The following is a 25,564-nucleotide window of genomic DNA, read 5'->3' as shown; positions in this document are numbered from 1 at the left end:
TCAATACAATATAAAAGTTACATGAACATAAAGATTTAATATTGTGTAACTAAAATAATTTTTAGTGATTAGATGCTTACTTATTATAGAGTTTCGTAGTAAATCTTCAAAAATATGGACCCAGCTCTGCTTCGAGAACGGGAGGCTTTCAAGAAAAAGGCACTTGCGACACCCAGGTACGCGGACGCGACATACTTGGGAACTGACTTGACTGGGCAGCCCGCCAGCCGGCTAGTCGCTTACGTTCTCTCCCTCGCACGCACAGGCCCTCTTCGCTTATATTGATGAGATCTCAGGGCCAATTTTCGGCAGAAACAGTAACGAAATTACTAATATGAGTTCGTTTATTTCATGCTAATAGATTTTATAGTTATGATGATACCACATACTTATAAATAAGTAGTGATATATAGTTATGATTATATGATAAATTGTTCTGAAATAGGAAATTAACAAATTAAGTAAATTTATTTTGGTTAGCACTTAAACATGTAATGCAGATTAGTTTTGTGTTCTTTATTTAGTTTCTTAGTAGAATTGGAATATAAATCATGAAACTTTAAAGTTTATAACTATTATTGTTATTCTTTTAGTGTTGAGAAGAAGAGAAGAGATGATTCATCACACTCCAAAGATGATAGCAAGAAGAAATCAAAACCATCATCAAGCTCGGGCAGCTCTGCGCCGAAGCTTGATGCCTCCAAGTATGTATTTTTTTTTAAACAGGGCTCTATTTAATTACATTGTACAAAGCCATTCTTGCAGGCTTCCCAATAATATTAAATCATTAATTAACTTGTGTTTCATTAATTTTCAGCTATAAAACTATGTCTGGCAGCTCATCATACCGATTTGGTGTGCTGGCCCGGATTGTGCGACACATGAGAGCTAGACACCAGGAGGGTGACGACCATCCCCTGACATTAGATGAAGTACTTGATGAGACTAACCAGTTGGATGTTGGTAATAAAGTTAAACAAGTAAGTTGTTTAACATTTTCATATATTTCTAGTAAACTCTGGTTCTTAATGTAAAAAATACAGTATTTTATGTATTAGGTAACAAATTAAATTATTTTTAGTGGTTACAAACAGAGGCACTTCAAAATAATCCAAAAATAGAATGCACTCTAGATGGTAAATACAATTTCAAACCAGTATACAAGATAAAGGATAAGAAATCCCTACTCAGGTATGTTTAGCATGTTTTAGATTAAGTTCATAACTTTGACCAACACAGATGTCAAGGCGAATATCACAGTTAACCATACCGCCATCGAAACTGTCGACAAATACGTGTATTTGGGACAAGAGATAGTGACTGGAAAAAAGAACCAAACCAATGAGATCAACAGACGCGTACGACTAGCCTGGGCAGCCTATTCCAATCTCGAGTTTGCCTTCAAAATGAACCTTAAGGCCGAACAAAAAGCACGCATATTTGACCAATGTATCCTGCCTGTTCTCACTTATGGAGCTGAAACCTGGGTTTTCACCAAAGACATACTACGTAAATTGAGCGTTGCCCAGCGGGCGTTGGAGAGAAAATTGGTGGGGATCACATTGAGAGACCGTAAAACAAATGAATGGCTGAGACAACAGAGCAAAGTCAATGATGTTATAAAACGCGTAGCCAATTTGAAGTGGGAATGGGCTGGTCATATAGCACGGAAGACCGATTCGTGGAGCAAACGACTACTCGAGTGGCGACCATGGGGGGAAGAGCGTCCTCAAAGTAGACCCCAGATGCGCTGGGACGACGACATTAAGAAGACTGTGGGGAAACAGTGGCTCCAAGTCGCACAGAACCGCGACGAATGGCGCAAAATGAAGGAGGCCTACACCCAAAGGGTAGAAAAAGGCTAAAGAGAGAGAGAGAGAGATTAAGTTAAAGTAAAAAAAAACAGCCAAGAGCATGTCGGGCCATGCTCAGTGTAGGGTTTCGTAGTTATTATTCTGTCAAAATAGGCCTGGTTCTGTCAAACGGGGGCTATATAAGGGAGTACCTTTGCAGCATACTAACTATACATACCATACCGTTCTGTCGCAATGCATGATTTATTTAACCATGCTAAATTGCAGCTTTCTAGCATAAACGATCACAGAGCAAAGCCTCGGACAGACAGACAGACATAGCAAAATTATAACCAGGGTTTCTAGGTGACTACGAAACCCTAAAAAAAGTAAAGTTTTAACCAAATGCTTAATATTAATTGACTTATTTTTCAGATTACTAAAACAACAAGATCTAAAAGGTTTGGGGGGAATTTTGCTGGAAGATGTTCAAGAATCTCTGCCACATTGTGATAGAGCACTCAAAAACCTGGCTCAGGAAATCTTGTACATTACGAGACCTACTGACAAGAAAAAGATTCTATTTTATAATGATAAGACTGCAACACTAGATGTAAGATCTTTAGATCTTTAATTATAACTTAATTATTATTGAATTTAAACTACTACTATTATTCACAACGACGGGACTTAATCGCGTAAAATAAGTTATAAATTTACCTCCGACGTTTCGAGGACGGCGTTGTCCCCGTGGTCTCTCTTCTTACGCGATTAAGTCCCGTCGTTATGAGTAATAATGAGTAAAAATCGTGAAAGATTAAATCAGTGTATAACTTAATTATTATATTCAAATATCTAATGCTTGATTTTATCACCGAAATTGTATCTCTTCCTGCATTTCTTAATTGTCTGTTCAAGGCTTGTTAATACTGATAAATCCAAAAATTTCAGGTTGATGAAGAATTTGTGAAACTTTGGCGCGCTACTGCTGTTGATGCCATGGATGATGCCAAAATCGAAGAATATCTGGAGAAACAAGGAATAAAGTCAATGCAAGATCATGGGCTAAAGAAACCGCTTGCTCCAAAACGTAAAAAGGCATCACAAAAGAAAAGGCAATTCAAAAAACCAAGGGACAATGATCATTTGGCAGATGTTTTAGAAACTTATGAGGATAACACTTTAACCCAAAAAGGTGTATCTATAATATAATAAATAAATATAAATGATAATAAAAGTGTTTTAATTTGTTGCCACATTACACATTTTGGGGCGGTGTTTAAAGAGGGCTGAGGGCCTAACGCGAAAATCGAAAATTGTAATTTTGTTATCTGCTCCATCACTTGCATATTCTAAAGGCCGGTCCAAACTACGCGGCGCGAAGCCGCGAACGCGAGTATGGACGAGTCGATTTCGCTGATTAGCGAACTAGACTTCACACTCACGTTCACGGCTTCGCGCCGCGATTCACGCACGAGTGTGGAGGGCCCTTAATATTATATTATAGAGGCAATAACGAAATTTCTATTTTCGGGGTAGACCAAAGAGTAAAGTAAGTATATAGGTAAAGAGAGCCCTCTTGAAGCATTTTATGGAAACTCATTTGAAAGCGCCATCTCTGACTTCATCCTGAAACTAAGTTTGTATGTGTGCGTGCACAACTACATATGCATCCATCCATACGTGTACTTTCGTTCTACATAATATTAGGACTACTTGGTCGGTTTACAAGTAAATTATTGGTTTCTTGTAACAAAAATCTTATTGGTTACAAGATATCAAACAAAAAAATACTTGTAAACCTTCCAAGTTGACCTAATATTATGTAGAAAAGGTTTAAAAAAAAAAAAAAACCTAACAATAAAATAAATATGTTTATTGCTTTCAATTTGGTATGCAAGATAGTAAAGCTGGTGTATATAAGTGCTTGCAGTATCTGATTTTCTTTGAAACAAAACTGCATCAGCCTCGTCTTCTGTGACTTGTATCTCAGTCTGACCTAGAACTCATTTGCGTTCGCATAACTGACTTGCCAGGTTCTCAAGTCCTGTGACATTAAGAGCTTGAATTGAAGATATAGGCTATTTGACTAATTTTTGAAAATGGTTTTAATTTAATGTTCATGACTTAATAATTACACTACATTGATATTTCCGTGAAATTTCCTGTATTAAATATATAAAAAAAAAACAATGTTAAAGTTTATTTATTTTGAACGCGCCTTAAACGCTGTTTTTGTAAAGGGGCTAATCACGTGACACGTGTGACGTCACTCACAAGTAAACTTAGTCAATGACCTTAGTTAATCTTATGGTTTGTGTGCATTGAGTTCATTATTTAACTGTAAAATGGTGTACCTATATAGTGCCGCAATGTTCAAGTACGACTATAAAAAATCCAGACAAATCGTTTGTTTCCATTCCAGCGAATCCCAAAAAATGTGGTTAAAACTAGCGCGAAGAGACCCAAAGAGCATTTTAGCGCATACAAATGTTTTTATGTGTGAAGACCACTTCGATGTAAGTAATATTTAACTGTAAATAAATATGGTAATTAAAGCAGCGGATTTTGTTGTATTTAACGAAACAAGATAGATAGGTATTTAATGTATTACTACATAACCTCATAACATAGCTCTTTCAGCATTAGTAGTTAGTAGCATACTTGTTCTTTCAAACTAAAGTGCAGTATAGAGATACTATTCTCGTCGTCGTATTCGTATCATCGTTGACCAATCACAGAGCGTTCACGTCCCTGATGAAATTTCAAAAAATATTAAATTTTCTTTCGTTTATTTTCCAAAAACTAAACATAATTTACATTCAAATATAGTGAAATATACTTTATTAGTTTATTATCTTTCAGGATGACAGCAATTCGTTATATATTTTTAATGTTGTCAAATACCCTATAGTAGGTTGTCTAGAATGAATTAACAGAAATCGCTACCATCTTTACTAACTTAAACTATATTTCTAGTGTCCCCCCCCCCTGGGGTAGACCCTCTGAATTCGCTATCGCCCGCGTTAAGTAGCACAAAATAAACATGTAGCTGCTGCGCACATCTCCGCGCAGGATTGTCTGCGCGGTTTTAAAAAAGTCTGCGCGCCTTGTCAATCTTGTCTTAGAATAAAACTGAATATCAACGAATTTTCATATTTTATTTACGGGCCCTAAAAACACAAATTTTACGTTTTACTACATAGTACTGGCAACATTGTGGCCAGGTAAAGTCCCCTCCACACTCGTGCGCGAAGCAGATCTGCGAAATCCACTACACACTCGCGGCTTCGTGCCGCGATTCGCGCACGAGTGTGGAGGGCGCTTTAAATCAATAGAATAGATATATATAATGTGTTTTCGAACAAACCCTTAATACTGGTATTTTATGGCGCTCCAGACTACACGCTCGCTCATTAGCGAACTAGACTCCACACTCGCGGCTTCGCGCACGAGTGTGGAGGGCCCTTTACCGTTTACTGGTAACACCAAAGCCAAATGTCATTTTTAATTATGTCTTGTCTTCCCGAAATTAATTTATTTTAGCGGAATACATGTAAATAGAAATCAATAAATAAGTGCTTGAATTGAAATAAAAATATACATTAAATTATGGTGAATACACAGTTTGCGTTATCATGGGAAGCTCACAAAAAGAATGTATGCAATGGTTTAAGTTCACTGCAACAGGTACAGTACACAATTTATTACTAGGTAACTTGCCATACAGCTTTTATATTCGTTTATACTCACAGGTAATCTTCCGCGGTAACGATGGCAGGTTTTTTTGCGAGGTATATATAGATATTTATTAAACAACAATGGTCCCCACTAACCAAATATTATATTCATAGTACTTACACAGAATATTTGTAGAGTAGATTAAAGGTCAAAAGTTAATTTGCTCAACAAGTTTGAATTCATAAAAATATCTATACAAAATGTTAATTTTATTTAAATAAAAGACACAATATCTGTGAGAAATTTATTAGGTAACAAAAAGTAAAACATTGTTTTTCAACCACAACCTAGAGGTAACCAAGGTGTAATACAAATTACTTGTTGATTTACAGAATGGTGAATTTGTAGACATGACTTTAGCTGCAGATGGTCACATGGTGAAAGTGCACCAGATTGTCATGGCACTGGCTAGCCCCTACATCAAGGATCTTATAGCATCAGCACAGTGCCCTCATCCTGTCATATTCTTAAATGTATGCATGTTTTTTGTTTGTAGTAAGACTAGTAAGTAGTTAAGGATGACATTAGTTGTACAGTCAGCAGCATACTATTTTTAGGTGTTCATACTGACTTCAAATTTACCCTATATACAATTTCTCACTATTAAAAAAAAGTGCTATTGGTCAATAAAAGTTTCAGTACAATCTTGCTAATCCGTCACTAATGTTGACACAATAGAGCCTGAGTGGAAAATTTGAATTACTGCAAGTTATAGCAAATCTGCACATAATTGATCTAAAATAATAAATTCAATGAAAATTCGACCATTAGTATTGTTTTAGCCATATATAAAGATAAGACAGTGATAAATAAATAGAAAACTTGGAAATAGAATTATCCCTTGCATCCCTAATTTAGTGCACCATTACTGGGTGCACCCCACCTTTGAAGTGCCCGAGTTTCTAGTAAGTTCCTTACCTTTAAATGTTACAGAGAATATCTTACTCAACATTATGCTTAATACTTGAGTACATATACACGGGGGAAGTGCTGGTGAACAGTGAGGACTTGAATCAACTCATAGAAGCTGGCAATGAATTACATATAAAGGGATTGGAAGACATGGTAAATCTATGAACTTTTCAATTTACATTTTTTTTTACATATTCGCATACCTCGAAGGTTTGGGTGCGAGAATTATTTCATGTATTTACAACTTTGTATATTGTAAAAAAGTTACTTAACTATGAATTAAAAACAGGCAGTTAGCTACAAATGTGCTTAGAATAATTAAAATAGTTTCTGATTTTACCAATTTTTTTACTAATTTTTTGGCTAGTGTAAATTTATTCCCGCACCCTAAACTCCGGAGTGTGAATATCAGTTAGTGATTTGTCTTTAATTTATATTAATGTTTGTCTGCTTCATACTCTTAATTTTTGTGATAAATATTTTCAGAAAATGAGCCAGTCTGCCTCCAGTAATCGGACCTCCGTTCACTATGAATCTAATGCACAATCACAAAATGAAGATGAAGATGTTTGTTTCTTTGAGATTAGTGATATACCAGAAAAAGATTCTAAGTACCAGATATATACTAAAAATATGTAAGTACAAGTCTAATCATAATTTTTAATATATATTTTATAATGACCACAAGTTATGCTGGTTTTTTTTACTCTGGCTTTTACTCCCTGCCATTTTGCAGTTATGCTTCTTCCTTAGAAATGTATGTAATAAAATCTTATTTTGTTCCTGGCAATGTTGATTTGTGTAACAGTTGTATCTAATTAGTTAGAAAATATTATAAGCTAAAAACTTATTTGGAACCTTATATTTATATGTCAACAATCTGTGTTAGGTACTAGAGCCACGGGGTTTTTAATTGAGCAAATTCTGAACCATTTTGCTTAGTTATATCTATCTTCTATAGTTTTAGAACCTGCCCTACACCTTTCTAGCCAAATTATCTTTTTTGCTTGTCCTGAGCATGATTTATGTGGATGAGTACCTTAAATTTGTGTTCTTCAAGGTGTACTCTACAATCAGTTTTTTTGAAATTACTAATTTGCTAATATTAACACCGTACGAGTCTAGTATTGTTTGTGCATTATTGTGGTTTGTCAAACTTTCACAAAAATAAAAACAGTTTTCATATGAATATTCTGTAATGTAGTTTTGTAACTTGTGTAAGTATGGTTTTAAGGTGTAAGTAGCAATTTGATATTCTTTACAGGAATTATGAGGAAAAAGAATGTATTTTGGGCACAATAGATAATGTGAAGTCAGTAGACGAGTCCTTCATGGAGTTGCAAGAAGACATGGAAAGCAATGTTGTGGCAATGACAGATACGGATCACAAAATCGACACAGTTGGTAGTAAAAGTAAGTGAACCATGCCACCAGGCTCCTGGCACCATGGCAACTGTCAAAGGTTTGCATAGATGGCGCCATTATCCATCATAGATTGCCCCTTTTTCTATGAGATTTGGCGTAAAGGGCTGTCATCCAGTGCAGAAAATTCCTTTAAAAAAACAAAAATTTGACACAATTCCAGGGATTGACAGGGCAACGTATGCTGGCGCCATCTGCTAAATATTTCGACCGGCCAACCCCATTGTGAGCAAAATGTACAGTAGGATGGTGTTTTGTTTTATTTTATATGAACCCACCCCGAAAAACATGTCCCCCACAGTCGCTGGACCATCAACCAACCACAGTGTTCAACCCTTTGAACGCCACGCCTGTTTGGTATATGTACCTATACAACGCGCCATCGTGAACCTTATAAGAATGCACGAAGTTTGATATTACACTATGCGCGTCTGTTGATGTTGAAGGGTTAAGCAATAAAAAATTGGTTGACTGGTAGGGAATGCCTCAAGCCCGCTAAAGAAACCCACACCACCACCACGAGGAATTTAGTACATTGACTCGCCTGTACCTATCTCTATCGCACGCGCGTAATTATATTGCTGTACCGCTCGCACACGTGTCATAAGAGATAGGTACAGGCGGGTTAGTGTTAGAAATTCCTCGTGGTAAGCGTCCTTTCTTTAATAGTAAATTCTTGAATTGTCCAATAAGGATTAAGGATTTATGAATAACGCTATGGCGTTATTCATAAATGCGTTACTGTCCTGAATTAGCTATAATTCGTTTGTCTTTATCTGGCATTTTGAACTGTGTACTTATTTGTAAGAAAGGGATAAAACGTAATTTAACAAAATCATCAGGCCCGTATAGTTTTATGAATAAAGGGGTTTATAAATGACTTTACAGTACATATGGTGCTACATTACCGCACTAGTGCGATAATTAGCACATTACGTCACTATGTCGAACATTTAAAGGGCCATATATAGTAAAACGTTCTACGATACATGTGCGAATAGGTAATTCGCAACTCGTGTCGATTTAAAACACTCCCTTTGGTCGTGTTACAATTTATCGCCACTCGTTACGAATTTCCCATTTTTCGCACTTGTATCGTAATGTACTATTGTGTTATTGTGCACTACACTTACGCTGCGTCTTACGTGAGCGAACAACTCGCGAATGCGAAGCGGCGCGGCGCGGCGGGCCCACGGCGTTCGCATTCGCAACGAGGTTGCCCACGCCACGTAGGACACTTCTTTAGGTATCAAAGGATTGATTCACCCCGCGCCGCATCGCTTCGCTTCGCGTTCGCGTGTTGTTTGACTACGTAGTACGCTGCGTTACCAAAAATGCATATTATTCCAGATACCGGCGTTATGCAGTATACAGTGTCAAACCAGGGCAGCTTACAGATGATTCTGAACAGATACGTTTACTACCTGAAGCATACGAACCGTAACAACAGTAGGCAGTGGCGGTGTGTTGACTACGTCACGTCTATGAAGTGTCCGGCGCACGTGGTTACTAAAGACGACGTTGTTGTTCAAAGGTAAAAATGGTATAGGAAAACCGGACAAGTGCGAGTCGGTCTCGCCCGCCGAGGATTCCGTACCTTTTAGTATTTGTTGTTATAGCGGCAACAGAAATACATCATCTGTGAAAATTTCAACTGTCTAGCTATCACGGTTCACGAGATACAGCCTGGTGACAGACAGACAGACAGACGGACAGTGGAGTCTTAGGCCCCGTACGCACTAGCGGTTAGCCGCTTAGGAGATTCATTTGAACGGCCAGCCGCCTGACGCGGTTGTCATAGCGGCTGACCGCTCGCGAGGTACCCAAGACGCCGAACGGCTTAACAAAAATTTTGCTTTACTATTAAAATTAATTTACACGTCTTATTTTTAATTATTAATAAATTATTCTATATCAACATAATATTGTAGTGGACGGACACGTCGGCTACAAACTCATTGGCGGCTCGCCACACACTGAATCGCCAGTGCGTATAAACAAGATGACGGCCAGCCGCCGCGAAGCGGGCCGCAGCTCTTCATACAACCGCCGCGGTTGAAATTTTGTGGCGGTTAAGTGCGTACGATCACAAGCGGTTGCATATTAAACTGGAAAAGCGGCAAGCCGCTCCCCCGGTTAACCGCTAGTGCGGTATGGGCCCTTAGTAATAGGGTCCCGTTTTTACCCTTTGGGTACGGAACCCTAAAAAAATGTATAGTCAGCCATAAAAACGTCACTATCAATCCTGTTTCTATCACGAATCCAAAGTTTTTTAGAAACCAACATGGGCACTAAAAAAGCGACAAATCAACGAAAAACCTACATAACATTATTTTTGTGAAAAAACTGTCATTTTCTAGACATCTAAGATACCTACAGTAGTAGTAGATAACTTACCTATATTTAAAAATACTTGTACATTGACTTAGGTATTCTTGTGACGATCATCATGATGAGCCAGTAGGTATAAAGCGCTTCAGACACCTTACTTAATTCAGTAACTGACGACAGGGACGCAGCAATACGTTAGACAAAGTAGATATATCTGCATCTCAATGAGGGCTATCGTTTTTTTGCTCACCAGTTGGCGCCTCTGTTGATGGTGGTCTAAAAGACTAAAGAACAGCTGTCAGTCATTGAAGTGACATTTGACATTTCGAACTATGGAAAAAACCACCATCTACACTAGCGCCCCTAGCGGCGAATTCATACGCGTTAGCCCTCATTCTACGTAGGTATTGCTATTGCTGCGTCCCTGTCGTCAGTAACTGAATTAAATAAGTGTGTAAAGTGTTTAAATCTTACACATAAATGTTAGGTGCGATACCACAATAGGTTTCACATTCGGTGTGCGAGCGGAATATGGCTATTATACGCGCATAGCGCTGTCATCCTCATACACCGGAGCGACGTGCGAATTCTTTATTTCTCTCTTACAGGATTGCTGCACATATTCATCCTTTCCACGACAAGAAAATCCTTAAGAAAGTTCACGCAGGTTCAATATTTTCCGCAATACATGAAGCAGAAAAACAAGGAAATGCACTAGTAGGTAATAAACGAGCAAAACTAGCACTTGCTACAGAAGATTGGAGTGCGAGTGTAGTAAATAAATGATTTAAAAAATAATTGTTGTATTATTTTTAAACCAAAGCAAAGATGTCAGCAAGGGCCACCACCAGTGCTCGTATGGATGTATTGGCTCTGGGACCAATATTTAAATCGGCTCCGCAACGCGCGTGTAACTCCACTAGAGTTGCAGGCGCCCATTGCGAACGCCGCCTTAGTGTATGCCATTGTCGTGGTAGTATAAATAAAAGGTCCGGTGATCCGGTCACCTACTATATTTTTAACATTCGGTTCGGTTGTATAGTTGGTCAAACCAAATTGGCAGTAAATAAGAACAAAGAAACTATACTCATCCTTTTCTTTTGGGTGCTAGTACCAGGGGGTGTCACTGCGCAGTTTAGGTATATTTGGCCGGCGCACCGCCCGGGAAGGTGTATGGAAGTGGGCTGCCGCTCGGCTCGCACGATAGTCGTGTCACGTTGCGCTCGCGCAAAATTGTAAATACGCAAGGGCTTCGAAACCTAAATCGCGATCTAATCTGTATAAAAGATAATGTTCTGTTTACGGATGTCTGAATAAACGGAAGAACAAGGAAGCAGAAAAAACATTTTTTTTAAATTCCGGACTATATTGACCGACATATTTTCAAAGGAATAAGTACTTCTGTGGCATACCTACTTCCGTGAGAATCAGACATACTATCTCCGGCAAAAAATTTTATGTTTACAGAATCAACGTTTGTAATTCCTACATATTTATCTTAAAAATAATAAATCAGTAGGTATAGAAACAAAAACTTGTCAAGTGACAACCCCGTGCCGACACTCGCAGCTCGGTCATAAAACTGCGGCGCGCAAAGAAGATTCAAGGTTCGTGCGCGGTTATAAGTTTCAATTTTGCTTGCAGGCGGCGAGTATAGGTATAATTTTATACCTAAATCTGGCTTTTGTGAAGGAGTGAATTTTCTGTACAGTTTATTAATTTGTGTTCTGTACTGTCATAGTAAATTTTGTAACCACAGTAAATTCACTGCCATCTATCGACACACTTTAAAACTACTATATATGTCTATGATAAAATGTATTTAAATATGGATAAATGATTTTTTTTTATTTGCATTAATTATTTTTATATGATTTTGACCCATGTTTTTTCACTGATATGCGTTAAAATTGTTAAATAACAAACGAAACCGTCAACGCCCTCTATAGGAGAGTAGGCCAAAGGTAGTGGCGCCATCTGATCGAGAATCAAATTTTCGTGTTTTTGAGCCACGTTTTTTCCTTTAGACTATAGGCCAAAGGTAGGCCTGGGCGCCATCTATTCGAGCATAAATAATTTTTCTTGATTTTCCGAGGCACGTTTTTTTCTTAGACTTCTCATCTTATGGGCGTAACACATCATCGCACCGCACCAAGGTCATTGTGCGATGCACCTATAAGTAAGAGCGAGAAAGAGATATCGCTTTCTCGCTCTTACTTATGGATGCGTTACATATTATGGACGGTATAGAAAGGACGAAAAGATGTGCAAAACTGACCAGCTTTCAGCTGTAAATTGGTGGCGCTAGGTAGGCTCTGGGACATGAGTATGACATGTACCATAGAAGGCAACAAATAACCCGACCAAATTACGTAGGTTGTTTTTGGTATTATTTCGGTGTATGGTGGCGCCGCCTAATTACTGTTTTTTTATGGACACTTTTCATACATGTTACATATAATGAGGGCTACCGCGTTTAATTTCGCCGCTAGGGGCGCTAGTGTAGATGGAGTTCTTTCAAAATGGCAAATGCATAGAAATTTGGGCGGCTTCAAGCTTTTTTATCAGGAATTTTCACTCCTTATTCATAATTTACCACAATCTTTGATTAATCATATCATGGTAAACAAATAATAAATAAATAAAAAGTTGTTTATTAAAAGAAAGAAATTAAAATTACACAACAGGCTCAGTAGTCCCACATATAAGGCTAGGCCTGTATCGTGGTGACCGCTTTACAGAATTACTACATACAAATTTAGGGGTTAAACTAAAGTCTCTTATCTTACAATTCTTACATTGAATGAGGTGAAATGAGATACATGCAAAACTAATACTAACATTACTTACTAACTAACAAATTATTTTATTATATTGTATTTACAATTTCAAGTGCGGACCAGAAAATCATGATGTGTGTCAAATGTGTGTCATGTGTGGTGTGTGTGAGAGTATGATGTGTACATGTGTAGTTTTGTGTCTGATGTCATTCAATGCCTGTACGAGCAAGCCACTTTTAAGCCCCTCCACACTCATGCGCGAATCGCGGCGCGAAGCCGTGAACGCGAGTGTGGAGTCTAGTTCGCTAATCAGAGAAATCGTCTTCACACTCGCGTTCGCGGCTTCGCGCCGCGTAGTCTGGAGCTGGCTTCTTTCTTTTCTTTCTTCTTTTAAAATTATGGCTTCAGCCCAGTGGGACTATTTCGCCAGTATCAAGGTATTAAGAGGTTTAAAAACGACAAAAATTGTACGGTTGTACAAGACAGTGTACGGTGATTTGTTAGCTAGTAATCGATAGCTAGACTTTACAAGAAGCACGTGGACTACCGGCCGTTGACTCCAAGATGGTGGTTAAACGCGCTTCAAAATTAATTCTCCATTCACTGCACACTACCACATTAGTTTACTGTATAATAAGCTATCAATATTACACTTTAAACAATATTAATGAGCAAAAAACAAAGTAATTAATCACGATGCTAACTATCAAGATGGCGCTCGAACCGGAAGTCCTGGAGCTGGCTTATGGACTGACGTTTATCTGACATGGCTATTTACGACACGTTATGTATACATTTGACGTTCCCCTCCCCCGAAAAATCGGACTCTTTTTCTATTACTTATTCTGTGCTTTTTTGTACAGAAAATTACAGACAAGGCGTCTCCGTTTGGTTATATCCTCTAAGTTTTGTACATATTCTTTATGGACGGTATGGAAAGGACGACAATCTCTTATGGTAGAACTATTGCAAAAGTGACCAGCTTTCAGCTGTAAATAATAGTTCCTAATCTCTCCGGTGGCGCTAGTTAGGCTCTGGGACATGAGTATAACATGAACCATATAAGGCAACAAATAACCCGACCAAATTACGTAGGTTGTTTTTGGTAGTATTTCGGTGTATGGTGGCGCCGCCTAATTACTGTTTTTTGATCATAGACCTAGCATTACATAGACCAGCTATACGCGTGCGCCCGTAAGGGATAGACATAGATGACGTTTAAAACGTGGGGATACCATATTACCCCAATATTTGATATCACGTTGGGGCGATTACCCTGGAGGCAAAGTTAGCTTGTTTGACGGTATTAAAAAAATGTTAAATAAAATGTCAATGGGCCGTTCTTTTTAGGCGTATAAACAATGAAATACCTCCTATAATTCGCGCAGGTGGTACAAAACTAAACATGTTTAGTAAATAAAACGTAAAATAAAATGTATTATGGGTTTTAATTTAAAGAAATCACAAATCGCAATCACACCAATTAATGTACACCACATTTAATCTTCACAACATTTGTTTATTTATTTTTCTTCGATGTCAAAATTACCCATAAAATTATGATATTTTCATCTGGTATCCCTAACATGATTGTTATGCAGCTAAATTAAGAAGAAGTTTAAAAATGGCTGACCTCAGACTCCTACCTACCTACGTAATTTGGGCGGATAATTTTACAAATAATGTTTTGTTAATTTGCGTAAATAATTGTGATATTTTTATTGAAATAGTTTGATTCTACATTGCTTTGAGTGTAACGTAATTTTACGATGTTATTCTCACATATTGCGTTAAGAGGAAGGTGTAAAATACCGTACTTACGTGTGAAAGGTTATGATCTCATATTTTTGCTCAGAGCGGCTACTACAGCCGATTACAGAACAATTCACCAGTATTTTATCAAAGTTCAAGCATTCAAAACGCTAACCATCATTATATTTCATAAGAGAAAGCACAATTTCATACAAAACAACGATAATTAAACAAGCAACGAACAAACATGACATGTCACGTACTTATTTGTTTGCCACAACCTCGGTTGTGGCAGCGGTGGAAAAGTGAAACTATGACAAGGACAAACAATAACAGCGCTTTCTCTGCTACTCCTACTTAAAGATACATAAGACTATCCCGTTCGGTCATTTTCCCCCACTCCTCATGACCGATCCAGTTATACTAGATTCATGTTTTTGATGGACACTTTTCATACATAGAGATTTGGCTCCTTTATATAGTCTCCATGATATTCTAATCTTCTAATTCACCAATGACATTGACAAAGATATTTTGGTTTTCATCCTATGATTCCTATGGCAACACAGCACTGTCAACAAGTCATTTAGTCAAGTCAAAGTTCATTATTTTCGACCGGATTTGGGTTATAGTTTTTACGCTTAATAATTTAATTAAACTTATATTTCTACTAAAACTTAATTATTTTAGTGTTTAAATAAGAATAAGTGTGCCTTAAATATGTACGCTTTAAACAAATGTCCTCATAAAAACCTGTGTTTAAAAAGCATAGCCCAAAGAAGTTACGCCAGCAAATCGAAAACAATCCGTGATGTTAATTATCATTATTTACAAAGAAGTAAGGTGCCTACAATGCACTTCCAGAAATCATTACCGAGACTGCCCATACCTGAGTTGAACAAAAGCACCGAGCGGTATCTTAAGGCATTGCGACCGCTTTTAACGGACGACCAATTTAGTGCTGCGACCAGCCGAACTAATAACTTCATTAATAATGAGGGCAAAGCGTTGCAAGAGAAACTCGTAGCGAAAGATAAGGCAAACAAGCACACAAGCTACATTTCAGAGTATTGGTTTGATATCTATCTTCGGGATCGCAAACCTCTACCAATCAACTACAATCCTCTAATCGTATTCCAAAATGACACGAGACCAGAATACAACAATCAGTTAATCCGGTCTACAAATTTGTTGATAAGTGCTGTGAGATTTATGGAGTCTCTGAAGGCACAGATATTGGAACCAGAAGTGTTTCATATGAATCCAAAGAAAAGTAATACACCACTTTTTAGAACTGTTACAGGCTTATTGCCTGAGGCGGTGTCATGGTTTGTAATAACTGCATTCTATTTAACAGCTACTTGTTGTCTGAAATCTGGAAGTCTGGTTGTGGTCAGTACTAATGCTTACTAATATGGTTCTTGAAATACTTTGCTTAAATTCTCTTTATTAATATTTTTTTTCTACTAGGTATGGGGCCTACCTTTTCAAAGCGTTTCCTCTTGACATGAGTCAGTTTCCGGGTCTGTTTGGGGCGACCCGCATCCCTTTGGAGACTAAGGACAAGATATTCAGGGCAACGGACAGCCGGCATGTGCTGGTGCAGCGGAGAGGAAACTTTTATGCTTTTGATGTGTTGGATGCTGATGGTGAGGAAAACTGTTTTATTAGTACATTTCTTTTGAATATAAAACTTAAGTTTTGAATTGTATCTGCTACTTTTGCACTACATATAGAACCACAAGACAAACGGGTAGCGGTTCTTCAATCTTTTATCTCCATTTTTGTCTACCGGATTTTCAAAAAAATTAATGCTTATTCAATAATGATTTTTTTAAACATTGTTTAAAAAAACACTTTTTTCGTATCTCAATTGCTGTGAAAGATCTTACGTATACTAAATCTACATATTTGGGTTCGTCTTTGACTTTTGGTTTTAATTTTAAACTAATTAACACAAAAGTTATGGCCAGAAAACCAGTTTTTGGGCCTAAAATTGTTCAACTTTGATGCCAAATTTCTCGAAAACAATGAACTTTGAAGGAAATATGGGATACTATATTGCTTAAAGCCGTTGCTGTTAATATAAGCTACAAAAAACATTAGAAAACTAAGGGATTCAGATTGAAGGTCATTGGGGTATGGGATCCCCTTAATTAGATACAAATAAGGGAATATGCAAACAAACCTCTGGCACTCAATGAAAGACAGTGGAAGCAATCCTCCTTGAATGGCACTCAATAGTCGTAATTATTCTGACTAGCAAAGTAGTGGTCAAAGCCTAATGGCATTGAAGATATATTATTATATCAAATACCTATGTTTTTACTACAAGAGCATTGTCAAATCAAAAATATCAATTCCTTTCCTTTTCCTATTCCTTAAATGCCATGAAACAGACATTGGAAAGGTAGATGACAGCTGCTACTGCTGCATGTAAAACACCCTATCACCTCTACTAATATGTACATGCATGATGCTATGATGATGAAAATGCAACTAGATCACAAATTACATTGTTTTTGTTATTTATTTTTTACTAGTTTGTTAGTGTGTCCTGTATGTCCTACTGCTGGGCAAATGTCTCCCCTCTTTCCCGCCACTTGGCTCTATCCAATGCACATTCCCGCCACTCCACACAGAATGTATCGAGGTCGTCCCGCCACCTCCGTTTTCCAAATTACATTGTTAAGCATTGAAATTTCAAACTGTATTTTTTTCTATTACAGGTAACATCCTTACACCAACAGAAATACTAGCCAACCTGCATAAAATAATCAATGACAGTACTCCTGCAGCAGAGCACCCTCTAGGAGTCCTTACTTGCCAAAACAGAGATGAGTGGGCCAGACAAAGGGCGCACTTGGAGCAAACTGGAAACAAAGAAGTCCTAAATAAAATTGATTCGGCCATTTTCAACTTGGTGCTGGATGATGAAATTATTGGTGATTCAAAACATGCTCTGTTGAAGAGTTATTTACATGGAGATGGACTAAATAGGTAAATAAGTACATTACAATACAAGTGCGAAAAGGTGAAAATTCGCAACAAGTGGCATTAAAAAATTTCATGTCTCACGCTCTGAAAGAGGGTCATTGTTGTTCTAAAAGATGTGCAGAAAATGATATGTATCTGCACTAGAGCATTTTACGTTCGAAGTACGATTTTGTTAATTTTTTTACGATAAGCAATTGAAATTTGAGTTTAAATGGATTTGTTATACAATTTCTATTCTGATTTTTGACTCTCCGTTCCATAAATAACGAAACTTTTGCCTAAATTGCTAATTGAAATGAAAATACCCTCAAGAAATACTATAAAAATGTATACTTAGTCACTTTTTTCAAAAAACACCTTATTTTTCTTTCCTCGTATTCGAAATGAAAAGTAGTGTTAAACCCGGGTGAAAGGCATCATTTCTGCCTCGAACTATTGACGCTCTCACTGCGTTCGAGCGTCAAAATACCTCAGCAGGAATGAGTGCCTTTCATCCCGTGGTTAATAATCTTCTATTCCACATATGCACGTATAGTGCTAAATAGTTACTGCAAGGGCGGTAAATTAGCACCATATGCACTGTAAAATTACTTTCAGTTTCAAGACTGCTAATGTTCCAAATTCTGCCTTGGACTCTAGATGTACATATAAAAAAGAAGATGGAGTAAAGAAGTATTGAAATGAATTTTATGATTTTCTCGTAATCTGTTTTTATAGTGTGCTAATTTAAGAGCTTTTTGTCTATCATAACCTAAGCAATTGGTAAAACAAATGATAGAATTAATCTCACATAATATGTTCCGAGAACCTCATTGGTATGAGCCTGGGGCAGGGGCTTTAGCCAGTGCTCCTGAATGAACGAAAAATAATATTATTATCAACATTTCCATTCAGGTGGTTTGACAAGTCCTTCAGCCTTATCATCACCGGCGATGGCGTGTCCGGCATAAACTTCGAGCATTCCTGGGGCGACGGTGTTGCAGTACTCAGATTTTTTGAAGACATCTATGCTGAGACCACAAAGAAGCCTTTCGTTCATCCGGACACGAAACCAGCTAGTAGCAACATTAGTGTTACCAAATTAGGTATGAGCAAAGATAGATATAACTCCGTAATAGATGGATACAGTCTCAGGAAAAAACGTGCCTCGAAAATCAAGAAAATTTGATTCTCGATCAGATGGCGCTACTACCTTTGGCCTATTCTCGAATAGATGGCATTCACGGTTTCGTTTGTTATTTAACAAATTTACCGCATATCAGTGAAAGAACATGGGTCAAAATAATATGAAAATAATTAAGAGGCCAGTGTCGATTTTAGTCGCAAAAATGTAAAATTGATAGATTTAGTCGGTGAAATTGTACACCTTTTGTTACCTAATTGAAATAACAAGTACTGTTTCTATTAGCACGTCTTCTTATCTTGCCTTATATCACATCAATTTTTTTAAAACAGACCTACTAAATTAGTAATGATTTTTTTTCTGATGGACGTTTAGGTAAACGCGCGCAAAGCACTGATTTTGTCGCTCTTATTTGTAAATTTCGTAAAGTTTGGACTGCTAAAAATGGTAAATTTGTATTACACATATTCTGTACTTGACCTTTATCAGATTACATTTTTAGGGTTCCGTAGCCAAATGGCAAAAAACGGAACCCTTATAGATTCGTCTTGCTCGTCTGTCTGTCCGTCCGTATGTCACAGCCACTTTTCTCTGAAACAAGATCTAGGTATTTAATGTATTACTACATAACCATAACATAGCTCTTTCAGCATTAGTAGGTAGTTAGTAGCATACTTTTTCTTTCAAACTAAAGTGCAGTATGGAGAAACTATTCTCGTCATCGTATTCTATATATATATATCGTCGTCGTATTCGTATTATCGAAATCGAAATGTTCGTAAATAAACAATTTCTTCGTATACTCACACAGCTGTTTTTACATTTCTAAGTTCCGCAGCATAGTAATCCGGATTATCTTTAAAGAAAAGTGCAACCATTAATGCGTCTATGTCTGGTAGGTTGCCGCTATCAGCTTTCAGATATATCGGCTCCATTTTGAGATTCTTATGAATATTGTGCTAAATATATATACGGATAAATCGGAATATATCAGAAAACTGTGGAACAATAACTAAAATTAACTAAATACAAATAAAACAGTTAAAACACTCAAGGCAATATAGAATGTTTACCCGCGTGTGACGTCATCCGAGCGTTGACCAATCACAGAGCGTTCACGTCCCTGATGAAATTTCAAAAAATATTAAATTTTCTTTCGTTTATTTTCCAAAAACTAAACATAATTTACATTCAAATATAGTGAAATATACTTTATTAGTTTATTATCTTTCAGGATGACAGCAATTCGTTATATATTTTTAATGTTGTCAAATACCCTATTTACTATGATAGTACCGCTCTATCCTATTATATCCTCTTCGGTATGAGCTTGGAAGAACAAAACAAGAACAGAATGTATGTCTATACTAGAGATGGGCCGAATATTCGGTAATATTTCAATATTTGGCATATTCGGCAAATATATATTTTTTATTGTTTATTTTGTTGCAACACTGTAAAATGTACTCTCCTCCAGAACTTTTCAAATACCTATTCTCTTCTCTTCTAGGTTACGTTTTCCCGCCGTTATCATTTATTTTAAATACACGATGGGACATGTTACATCCATAAGATGTTTTGATTATATGGCATGTTTCAAAATTTTGTCAGCAAACCAATTTTGCCCTGCTTGCAATTTTGCTTTTTTTTGGCCTTTTGACCTGTTTGTTACTAGGGGATTACCTGGGAAGCAGTTTATCCTTAGCTGCTAATTTAGGTGTTTGAAATGTTTCCGTATGGTTACTTATAATTTTATAGATGAACCGAATAATTGGGCCGAATAGTCGGTTGGGAAGACTTGAACTGATAATTCGGTCGAATATTCGTATTCGGCAAACTTCTTATTCGGCCCATCTCTAGTCTATACAAAATCGCATTCCTCCAATATTAAGCTTATTGCCAGATGGCGTGACGGCAGCACGTACCGTCTCACTCGTCTCAGTTCCATTCATTTTGTTCGGCGCATAGACCTCTGCTTTCGGGCAATTACATGGCGCCGAATATTGGAGGAACGCGACTTTGTATAGACACTGTCAGTCTTTTGGTTTTACTCGTCCATGATATGAGTCAATTTAAGCCCTCCTGCCTAGCCAGTGGTCGATATTTAAATGTAATATTTTTTTGGTTTATGCAGCTTTAATAAGTTCCCTCTTCACTTTTAGCATAGAAACAATCCTTATAATAAAATTATTTACTTTAAATTTAAAAAGTAAAAATTGAAATTGAAATGTAAACGTAGTTAATAAGCTATAATATATCATTTCCTGTTTTCTATACAGTTTTCATTGTCTGGGAGAGGACACTGACTTCTGTAACACAGGTTTTTACCTAGCACAGAAGTCAGGGACTTCAAAACCTATTTTGTACTTGCTTTTGTCAATAAAAATATTTTTTTACTTTTCAGATTTCAAGTTGGATGATAAATCAAAACAGTTTGTTGACAAAGCTAAGAAGGAATACAAAGAGTGGTATGAATCATTAAGCATCGACTACATTTTGTACGAAGGGCTAACAAAAGGTGCTTGCAAAAAGTATAAAGTCAGTCCTGATTGTGTAATGCAGCTCAGCTTCCAGGTATGTAGTGGCGCTGCATTGTGAGCTAATTTACCTTGTTTTTTGAGAACTCTCTTTCAGTTTATAACCTCGTAAGTCCCCATGGACTTATACAAGTACAGTCGAGTTCATAAATACGTATACATTTTTTCCCCTTATTGCAATGGATTAGAGTGAAGAAATGTATACATATTTATGAACTCGACTGTACAAATTTAATTAGTTTTAAATTCTTATAGAAATAAAAGTAAGTCAAGTAATTAATCATGATATTGGCCTTGAAGAACTTTTCTTTCTATAAATTATAACTTTTACACCTGGCAAAGTGGCAAATAACAGATTTAGGAAGCGATCATTTTTATTATCTCAATTCGTTGCCCAGCAGACTATACCAGAATTTACCAGATATTCCTTGGTGCGATGGTTTTTAATACTTATACATTAGAGTACTCAAATAGCTCTACAAATATTTTTCATTTGGTTCCAGGCTGCATATCACCTGCTCCGTGGTAAATTCGTCGGCACCTATGAATCATGTAGCACTTCTGCGTTTAAGCACGGCAGGACGGAAACGATGAGGCCTTGCACTGAAAAAACCAAGGTAGGCATTAGGCATATAGCCATGTCCCATAGCGGCCAGGCGCCTGTTTCACGACGCTGACAATTTAACCTCTACTCATTGTGCTGATAAGTTTAACATAATATTAATTTATACTAGATCAAATATTATGTATCTATACTCAATGAAGATGTAAAGTATTACCTAAAAATTGAGAAAGTATAAAAAAGAGAAGACAAGGGGGGAGATGACTGTATACTTGCCTTTAGAATGAACACTAGTTAATAATCTGTGGAATGAACTCGAAAGTAACTCGTTTTTCAACGCAGGTGTAGTCATTAATTTGACTGGGTTATAATACAAATTCGTGCTTCAAATTTGACGGCTCCGTGCGGTAACATTGATTATCATCAAAGCTCATGTTTGTCAATCCAGTGATCACAAAACATAGCACAGTATTACTTATATCTTAACTACTGATATCAATAGCTATTTGCTTTAACCAAAAGAAAACCTACAAAAGGTATTAAAATTACGATAATAATACTTAATCCATCTGTCCAGTATCTTTGTCGAATGTGTATTTGCGTGTCACATTTTGCTTAATGATAGAGTGAGACGCAATGCACATTGGATAAAGATATTGCCCAGGTGGTATAGCACCCTAAGACACATTTTAATAGTTCCTATCATTCTCCCAGGCGTTCTGCGAAGCCCTTCACTTGAACAAGACCTCACAAGGAGAGCTCAGCGCAATGATGCAAGAATGTTCCAAATACCACTCCGAGCTAGTGAAAGACGCAGCGATGGGCCAAGGATTCGACCGTCATTTGTTCGCGCTCATGAAGATTGCTGAAGAATTTAACCTATCACGGCCTGAGCTCTTTGATTCTTATGAATATAACTTCCTGAACAAGTCCATAATAAGTACGAGTACACTTTCGTCGCCCTCAGTTATGGGAGGAGGGTTTGGACCGGTGGCTGCAGAAGGATTTGGTATTGGGTAAGTTAATCGAATTATTAGTAGTGGCCCTGGCAGGCTGGCAGCTGGCACGTACCAATGAGTTTCATGGAATTTACTAACGAAATATTATTTAATATTTACCAATCGCTTTTCGGCGAATATCGTGAGGAAACTGAACTCCCTGTAAATTGTATTTTCCCCCCTCTGAACTGGGAGCTCAGATCAGATAGCTGTCGATTTGGTGAAAACCAGTGCTCGCGCCATTCAATAAATTTTTGAAGCGACTCCCTGAGCTCATTTAGGAATGAGGAAGAAGGGCAAATTATTCTCTCACAGCTACCTAGTAGTGTTGTGATAATTATAAGCTTTATTGCAAAAACAGGATCCATTTTCTGCAGCGTCCATTCACATCTAAAGATACAACTTGTTTAGCATGAAAGTGAAAAAGTGTTTTTCATTTCTCATTCTCTGAAAGTGGGTCATTGTTGCTCTAAAAGGTGTGCAGAAAATGATATGTCTCTGCACTAGAGCATTTTACGTTCCAAGTACGGTTTTTTTACAATAATCAATTGAAATTTGGGTTTAAATGAATTTGTTATAAAATTTCCTTTCTGATATTTAAGAAATAACGATACTTTTGCCTGAATTGTTAATTGAAAGTACCCTCAAGAAATACTTTAAAAATGTATATTTAGTCATGTTTATAAAAAAACATGCATTTTACTTTCCTCGTATTCGAAATTAAAAGTAGTGTTTAACTCGGGTGAAAGGCATCATTTTAGCCTCGGACTATTGGCGCTCGAACGGCAGCAATGAGTTTCTTTCATCCCTTGGTTAACAATCTACCATTACAAGCTTTTATTGAACTTGCAATGTAAGTATGTATGTTCGAAATTATATCCACTTCCCATTATTTTATTGAGCTGAAACTTCACTTGATGACAAATGCAATATTATGGTACCATCGAGCTGATCTGATGATGGAGACGGGAGGTGGCCATAGGAACTCTGTGATAAAACAACGCAACCTAATTGTGTTTGGGTTTGTTAGAATTGTCCCGATTAGTTATTAGTTGCCTGTGCAAAGAAAAGTACAATCAGCGATAAAAGCTTGTAACTAAAATGAAATTTTTGACAAAAAACTTTAATTTGTTTTCTTAATCTTCCTTCAGGTATTCAGCCTTCCCCGACAAGTTAGGGGCAGCGGTCACCGGCTACAGATCTCACAACAACAGCACCGAGTTCGTGCAGGCCTTGCACCAGTCCTTTGAAGATATCACTAAAATTATATCTACATGATTACGCTTTGCGTAGGGGATGTGTTTGTTAAGAACCAATAAAAAATGCCGACTAGAGCTGCGCTAAGCGGGGAGCTGTGTTGTGGGGAGGGGGGTGTAAGGAGACCTCACGTGTATTTTTCTACAGTGAACGAAACTAAGAAAAAATATTTACCACATGAGTACCTATATATACTTTAACGAAAATAGAAAATAAACAAGATTTACTATATACAATACTATTTATCTTAAAATTAGGTCAATGACAATTCCTGACATGTAAAATAATATTGCTTTTACCAATAAACGTTCTGATTCTGAATTTAAAAAAACACGTGAGGTTATGTGGGAGGGGGGGGGGGGGGGTGACCTCACGTGATTTGTGAACTCTATGGCCCTAGATCCAAAATGACTAGTGATAACTTGCCTGTTTTTAACATGTTAAGAGCCCATCAACGTGTTCACTAGCGCCACTGCTAAATAATTGTGATTATTTAAATTTAACGATAGATATTTAAAAAAGGGGGCCGCTGCGTTCTGTATTTTGTATTTAAGTACCTTTTGAATACATTATAATAGTTTTTATGTTACTGGATTCTTCAATCTATGCGTCCGAAATTAAAACGGCCATTTTTGTTTTCAGTTCATCGATCGACGAATCCAGCAACGTAAAAACTAGTTTGATGTATTGAAAAGGTACTTAAATACAAAATAAAGTACGTAGCGGCCCCCTTTTTAGGGTTCCGTAGCCAAATGGCAGAAAACGGAACCCTTATGGATTCGTCATGTCTGTCTGTCTGTCTGTCCGTCCGTATGTCACAGCCGCTTTTTTCCGAAACTATAAGACTATACTGTTGAAACTTGGTAAGTAGATGTATTCTGTGAACCGCATTAAGATTTTCACACAAAAATAGAAAAAAAAAAACAATAAATTTTGGGGGTTCCCCATACTTATAGAACTAAAACTAAAAAAAAAATTTATCATCAAACCCATACGTGTGGGGTATATGGATAGGTCTTCAAAAATGATATTGAGGTTTCTAATATCATTTTTTTCTAAACTGAATGGTTTGCGGGAGATACACTTTCAAAGTGGTAAAATGTGTGTGTGTCCTGTAACTTCTAAAATAAGAGAATGATAAAACTAAAAAAATATATATGATGTACAGTACCATGCAAATTTCCACCGAAAATTGGTTTGAACGAGATCTAGTAAGTAGTTTTTTTTAATACGTCATAAATCGTAAATCGTAAACCGCAATTTACCTTTCATTCAATCAACTCGAATATAAAAAATAAAAAGTAAGGAACCCTCGGTGCTCGAGTCCGACTCGCACTTGGCCACTTTTTTTTTAAATAT

General features: G+C 37.0%; 4 protein-coding genes across 5 annotated transcripts in view; 3 read left to right on the top strand and 1 right to left on the bottom strand.

Moving 5' to 3' along the window:
• The window catches only part of LOC134742570 (chitooligosaccharidolytic beta-N-acetylglucosaminidase), a 43,066-nt gene extending 42,864 nt beyond the window's left edge, over positions 1 to 202 (bottom strand). The window contains exon 1 of one of the 2 annotated variants that reach the window (XM_063675786.1): positions 81 to 202. The gene's annotated coding sequence lies outside the window, so the exon portion shown is untranslated. The remainder of the gene's footprint in view (positions 1 to 80) is intronic. The other variant, XM_063675794.1, reaches the window with a different exon arrangement.
• LOC134755424 (transcription activator GAGA-like) overlaps positions 1 to 10,985 on the top strand; it is a 470,096-nt gene extending 459,111 nt beyond the window's left edge. Inside the window, exons 2-8 of the mRNA XM_063692007.1 lie at positions 5,402 to 5,483; positions 5,867 to 6,007; positions 6,468 to 6,599; positions 6,933 to 7,081; positions 7,711 to 7,859; positions 9,219 to 9,402; positions 10,808 to 10,985. Coding sequence (XP_063548077.1) covers positions 5,406 to 5,483; positions 5,867 to 6,007; positions 6,468 to 6,599; positions 6,933 to 7,081; positions 7,711 to 7,859; positions 9,219 to 9,402; positions 10,808 to 10,985 — 1,011 coding nt within the window. The 5' untranslated portion in view covers positions 5,402 to 5,405. The remainder of the gene's footprint in view (positions 1 to 5,401; positions 5,484 to 5,866; positions 6,008 to 6,467; positions 6,600 to 6,932; positions 7,082 to 7,710; positions 7,860 to 9,218; positions 9,403 to 10,807) is intronic.
• Positions 41 to 3,030, top strand: LOC134742780 (transcription initiation factor IIE subunit beta). Its single transcript, XM_063675969.1, has 6 exons — positions 41 to 176; positions 594 to 704; positions 818 to 980; positions 1,082 to 1,191; positions 2,229 to 2,406; positions 2,745 to 3,030. The coding sequence occupies exons 1-6, from the start codon at positions 115 to 117 to the stop codon at positions 3,003 to 3,005; spliced, it is 885 nt and encodes a 294-aa protein (XP_063532039.1). The 5' UTR covers positions 41 to 114; the 3' UTR covers positions 3,006 to 3,030.
• A 4,333-nt stretch (positions 10,986 to 15,318) lies between the features above and the next one.
• Positions 15,319 to 24,459, top strand: LOC134742199 (carnitine O-palmitoyltransferase 2, mitochondrial). Its single transcript, XM_063675203.1, has 8 exons — positions 15,319 to 16,059; positions 16,202 to 16,380; positions 17,461 to 17,731; positions 18,623 to 18,813; positions 21,256 to 21,425; positions 21,892 to 22,005; positions 22,665 to 22,966; positions 24,100 to 24,459. The coding sequence occupies exons 1-8, from the start codon at positions 15,452 to 15,454 to the stop codon at positions 24,224 to 24,226; spliced, it is 1,962 nt and encodes a 653-aa protein (XP_063531273.1). The 5' UTR covers positions 15,319 to 15,451; the 3' UTR covers positions 24,227 to 24,459.
• The last annotated feature ends 1,105 nt before the right edge of the window (positions 24,460 to 25,564 follow it).

The sequence above is a fragment of the Cydia strobilella genome, chromosome 1, assembly GCF_947568885.1.
Source record: "Cydia strobilella chromosome 1, ilCydStro3.1, whole genome shotgun sequence".
NCBI classification, from domain to species: domain Eukaryota; kingdom Metazoa; phylum Arthropoda; class Insecta; order Lepidoptera; family Tortricidae; genus Cydia; species Cydia strobilella.
Note: the sequence above shows the minus strand (reverse complement) of the source record. Positions and strands in the feature narration are given on the sequence as shown.